This window comes from Pyxicephalus adspersus, chromosome 2, assembly GCF_032062135.1.
Source record: "Pyxicephalus adspersus chromosome 2, UCB_Pads_2.0, whole genome shotgun sequence".
Lineage (NCBI taxonomy): Eukaryota > Metazoa > Chordata > Amphibia > Anura > Pyxicephalidae > Pyxicephalus > Pyxicephalus adspersus.
In genome coordinates, this window is record NC_092859.1 from 160,424,592 (window position 1) to 160,430,657 (window position 6,066).

The 6,066-nt window shown below is 42.6% G+C and overlaps 1 protein-coding gene across 3 annotated transcripts in view; it reads right to left on the reverse strand.

Moving 5' to 3' along the window:
* GOLGA7 (golgin A7) overlaps window positions 1–6,066 on the reverse strand; it is a 16,231-nt gene that overhangs the window by 5,371 nt on the left and 4,794 nt on the right. For all 3 annotated transcript variants that reach the window (XM_072402947.1, XM_072402944.1, XM_072402945.1), the window contains exons 3-4: window positions 1,887–2,039; window positions 84–185 (exon numbers count right to left, since the gene is read on the reverse strand). In XM_072402947.1, coding sequence (XP_072259048.1) covers window positions 84–185; window positions 1,887–2,039 — 255 coding nt within the window. The remainder of the gene's footprint in view (window positions 1–83; window positions 186–1,886; window positions 2,040–6,066) is intronic.

Genomic DNA, 6,066 nt, shown 5'->3' on the forward strand with positions numbered 1-6,066 from the left:
ACACACTGATATACTATACACATATAAATCTATACACACTGATACAATATATAAATCTATACACGTGTATACAGTAAGGATACCACCCGCAGACCTCTCTCTATGGGGTCAGTAAGGAGCAGGCCTTGTGGTGCATAAATCTTCTCATTCTGCTCCTGAATATACTTTGCAATCTTCTTCAGAACCTAAGCAGAGGAAATACAACGAGAGAGGAATTAACTCAGAACATATAAAAGGGATAACAAATTATAGACAAATAAAAGCTCCACATGAACAGGAATAGACTCGGCTAAATTTCCTAATTAGATTAACAAACATCAGACTTCACAAATTACCCGTCCTTGTAATAATTAGACCGGTACCCAAAGAACCAGAGGCATCCATGGCTGACTTTTTCTGAAAATACTAATTGCCTGGCTGTCTCTGGCTTCATCCATGAAAATCTGAAATGCCCTTTCATTTGGATTCTTAGCATATGAAAAGAAATATTTTATAATGTAAATGGAGCTTTAATGTGCTGGTACTTTTGGAATGTTTTCACAGATCTGAAGGCAGCAGCCGCATTCATTCCTGACGCACCATGTTGCATGGGATGCAGTGAGCTCATCTTTCCAGTGACATTTAGTTGCATTCCACATCAGTGCTCAACCCAGAAATTATTTTAAGCCTGGTGGGAAGAAATTGTGGGCGGGTGGCAGCCCCTGAATTGTGACCCAACTTATCAGTAACCACCCAAACACTAACACAGCCGGTTGGTTGCTGAAAAGTGCCGGGTGGTGCGCCCAGCTAAAAGGGGCCAGAGAGACACTGCTCACCTTCAAGCATTTAGAAAAAGAAATGGCTTGCCATCACATATAAAGAAAACCCAGCTTCTGCAATAAATGAATTTACACCCCTTTAATGAGGATGTTGGACATCCAAGATTTATGAAAGCCAATAGATGTTTTCTGATAGGCTGAGAAGAGTTTTGGGTATCAAAGGTTAAATTGTAACTATAGCCAAAATTTTTTAGTTCAGCTTAGATTACAGAAAAAGTAAAATCTGCTCTTTTATGGTCTTTGTACCATTGGGGAAATTTCCCTTCACTTCCTGTCTCAGTGACAAAACAAAGAGGAAATCTTCAGTGTCAATGCACCGTGTGGTCCCTCTGTCCCGGACCTTTCACCAGGTTGGAGGGACAGAATGAAATGATTGACATTTCCACAATAAGTTTATAAAAGGGTTCATATTGAGAAGGTAAAAAAAGCTTCTGAAACAATGTCAATCCCTAACGAATGCTCTGAAATTGTATGCCTTAGAAAGTGAATAACATTTCTGGAAGCAGATGGGTTAATAGACGGCGTGAAGAATAAATACATAAATCCTATTTCTAAAGAAAGCATTTCCATGCCTGCTCTATATATCTCTGACAGAGGTGAATTCATCCAAATCCACCACTTTCCCTGAGCCACTTAGGAAGAGCTGTCCAACCACCCAATATTTACTGTCAGGTTGAAGGAGGACACTGCCGCCTATTAACCACTTTGGTGTTGGGCCTAGGAGCGTCTCTCCGTGGGACGGCTGCTTCCTGACGCTCGGTGGAAGAGAGAGGGTTTACCGGAGTCTGGCCAGCCCTAGCTGAATAAATAAATCCAAGATCTGTCTGTACGTGGCAAACTATTTCATCTGCAAGCTGCTGAAAGGTCTCAATTCATTCTCCAAGAAACCTCAACTAAACACAGCTGAGTGCAAATAAAAACGGCACATTTTATATCTGTGCTCTTTATGCGCAGCTTTAATTCTTCAGGAGGAAAATAAACTACTCAGCAAGGGCTTAAAAGAAGGAATATGGAAGGCGGCAAAGCTTCCCCTTTAGTAGACCAGGAGGTCCAACATGGCTGGAATACCTTCTCGTAGTGTGTCTCCATGCAAAGGAATATAGTATAGGCAGTCAGGCAGGCAAGGCAGCCTTCCAGATACGACTGTCCCCCCAACTTCTCTGCCTCGGCATACAAATTGTTCAGTGTCCTCACAGTCTCTTCAAACTGCTGTCTGTCAATCTGCAGAAGGAAAGACAAAGGTTAGGAATATTGTGCTGAGCTTTTATACCACGTCACAGTATATGGCAGAGTTCCCTCAGCATTACAGGTGACGTTTACCCTCATCATGGACATATTATATTCATCAGGGCAATATTATGTAATACAACATGGCTAATAAAGGGTTACAATACAACAAAAGCCACAAAAAAAGGGACTTTTTGGTTAGAGGGAGCAGAGTCATCTTCTTTTATGATTTAGAGGAATTACACCACAATACCTCCTGTCTCTTCCTGTGCACATAGGGGGTCTGGGGATTGCTGAATCCTCTATTGTATAAAGCAAGCTACAAAATATAAATCTACCCCCACCCCATTGAACGGAGATCCCAGTGTATGGCAGAATGAAGTCTTCTTTTGGGGCTCTGAAATGTCATTGCTGATGCAGGAAGATGTGATGGTGCTTTATAATAAAGCCGGCCTTGTGTGTGAACACCTTGGACTGTGCCATCACAGAACACATTATAAATTTGCCCGGAGTTTGGCTTTAAGCCTGAAAGTTTTGAAATCTGTAAAAAGGGACTCACAGAGAATACAAAATATTAAAGTACTAAGATATGTCTATGGGATCTCTCATGGACTAAATTACAGCCGGAGCAGCACCGAGAGGTTACAGATGATTGGTGAATAGAGGCCATCAATGTGGTGACAGAATAAAGGAAGCACGGTGCTTGTATATATTACACCCCCATATTACATGGGGAGAGGATAATGCCCCTCATGTGTTACCCCCCCATGGCACTGCTCTGGTATCTATACATAAAGCTTCACACAGAATAATAACCAGGCCTAAGCACAGGAGGGGTTGATGACCTGAAACTGATGACGGTTTTAGGTGACTAGCCAATAAAGTTATTACAAAACCTTGGAGGTCCCCTAGGGTCCCCTATCAGGAGGTTGAAGATACCCAGACTGGGTACCTTCATGGTGTATGAGAAATTACTTAGCATAACGGCCGATTCTCATTATAAATTCCAAGCTATTTGGGACCCAATGGATTGCGATTCAGCATCCCGACCTTCCCATTACAGCACCTACAAAACCTTAATGGAGCCTCCGGATATTCACCCATCATATGAATGTCATAAAAGGACACTATGGCCTCTAAATCTTATTTTAGGCTTCAGGAGTTCAGTTCCTCCTTAACTTATGGGATGTTGAAATGCTTACATTTACCTGATGGTTAAGGTCTCATTCTGCTCTTTCCAGGGCTCCATCAGGATACAGGGAGCTCCGCCATGTTCCTATACATCCTCTCCTGGGTATAGATTGGGATTCTATAGCTGGATTTGTCTCAATTATTTTTATTTCTACATTCATACTGAGCTCTGTATCATATCAACGTCATATACTATGGCGCAATTCCTGCCAATTACGTATCATAGGAATTGGACTCACATTCAATATTTTATTATTATTAATAAACAGAATTTATATAGCACCAACATATTACGCAGTGCTGTACATTAAATAGGGGTTGCAAATAACAAGACAGATACAGACAGTGACACAGGAGGAGAGGACCCTGCCCCGAAGAGCTTACAATCTAGGAGGGGGAAGGATCACACAATAGGAGGGGGATATTCAGCAAACACATAGGTGACACCTTGTTACCATCAATCCGGATGATGCCATGAACACCAATGTACTCTGTACTTCCCCTTCCTCTTGGATTGTAAGCTCTTCTGGGCAGGATCCTCTTTTCCTCTGGTGTCATTATATCTGTGTGTTATTTGCTAGCACTATTTAATGTACATTGCTGCATAATATGTTGGTGCTATATAAATCCTGATTATTAACAACATTAATATCCCATATGAGGTTGTAAGTGAAGGCTTTCTATACAGGATGTACATATACGCACACACACACACACACACATATATATTATAAGGGGTTCTGGTGTCACAAGCTAGAATGGTTCCTTTTCATGCGATACATTTGTTATATGTATATTTGTTAATAAATTGTCGCTGTTAAAGTGAATCAAGCATTTTCTCGGCTCCGGCAGTAACGGTTTTAGTGGATTTCCAGCTTTCACATTCTATGGAGGTCTTTAGACTTTAGGGTTCCCATGGAAGATCTCACCCTATTCTGACCCCTCTATCTATAGAGATGGGGTGTAATCAGTCTATAACTCCATAGATAAACACTCGCAGGCAGATCAGCGCTCTGTGTGGTAGGACATACAGCAGGGATCTGACCTGCAGAAAATGGGGTCTTGGACATTTCATTTGCAGCCTAAAGCCGAGCCAACAAAATCAAATCAAAGCTGGATTTGGTACAGAAAAATATTATTTTATGCATGTGATATAGAGAAGCCCTGAGGCAGCAAAGAACAAGGAATGTAGAGAACAGAGAATAAATGGTGGGAGCCCCGATACATGATGGATTGCTTCTTCCTGAATCATGGCAGACATCTCTCCCGGGACCTCAAATTACAGCTGACTGCAGCTTTCTACCTCAAAGTCACGCCAAAGCTGAAACGGCAATGACACTGAAACATAAAGGACTTTGCACCTTATTCCTAATCACTACCAAGAAGCAAAACCCATAGGGAACCATCACTGCTCAACCCATACATTATTTTACGCTGGGTAGAAGAAACTGTAGGTGGGTGGCAGTCCCTTCATTGTGACCCAACTCACCCAAAAACAGCCGGGGGGTTACTGAAAAGTGCTGGGTGGTGCACCCAGCAATGAGGGGCCGGGGAGAACACTGACAATGTGGAGGGAGGGCGGTTATCTGTGAGCTCAACTCTAACGTAATATAAAGCTTTTATACAAAGTAAAGGTTATAGGAAAATATAACAAATAAAAGATCTGTGGGAATATTTTCAGGGCAAACTATGTATTTAAACTTGTATTTATACTGTGCCGACATAAATATCAGTATTTAACCCTAGAAGGTAAATTAAGCTGGGTGAAAAGAAGCTGTAGGTTGTGGCAGCCCCGGGGTACAAATGTTCTCCCCGGGACCTTTTAGCTGGGCGCACCACCCAGCACTTATAACCGAAGTTTTTGGGTGGTTACTGAATAGCTGAATAGTCACGATACAGGGGCTGCCACCGGCCTGCAATTTTTCCCCTTCCAGCCTAAAAAACCTCTGGCTTGAACACGGCACATGCATGCTATGATATGCCGAGGCAGGAAAGCTTTATAGCTGCCAGCTGTGGCCGCTCATTTGGCAGGCAAGCAACCCCTTACTGTGCTATGGGCGGTACACAGAGTCCTATTTTAAGTGTTTTAGAAGATTTAAGGCAGCTTCTAGTTTACACAAGGGCGGGCAGATCTCTTACCACCCCACATTTATAGTCATCTATCTATTTTATGTGAAATGCAGTGAGTGAGCACCGGGTCACAGAATTCGCTGCTCAGATGAGAGATTACCGTGAATACGGCTCTGTGAAGAACGGCTTGTCAGCGTAATCATTCCATGAGATACAATGAAGATAAAGCACAGAGCAGCATTGTAACAGCTCCCAAACTAAATACTCAGCCCTGCAACACCAGAGGAGGAAAAGAAACCTTACAAATCCCCTTCTGAACAAAACGGCTCTGGGCTGGCTGTAATTACTTGTCAAATGATATTTTACACCATCAAAATATGGGCAGAGATGGAGGAAACGCCATTCCTGTCTATATCGCCCTGACATGAAATATCTGAGGTCCGTCACGGTGCCAGGAACGTTTTACTCCGTATCAGACGAATTTCAGCAAAATCTTCCGAAACCTCAATGAATAACGAGTAACGTTGCCAACCATCCTGACGAAGAATAAAGAAGCTTTTCTTCAAGGCTTTCGCAGTCCAAGAGCCGTTATTAAATATCCGAAGTTTTCTCAGGTGGAGGCCATTCCTTGTAATATCCCCCAGGCATAACACACAATACGATATGGAAGCACTCCGATACATCGATCCCTAGCATGGTGGCTCAGTGGTTAGCATTCCGGCCTTTGCAGGTGTGAATCTCGGCCAGGACATTATCTGCA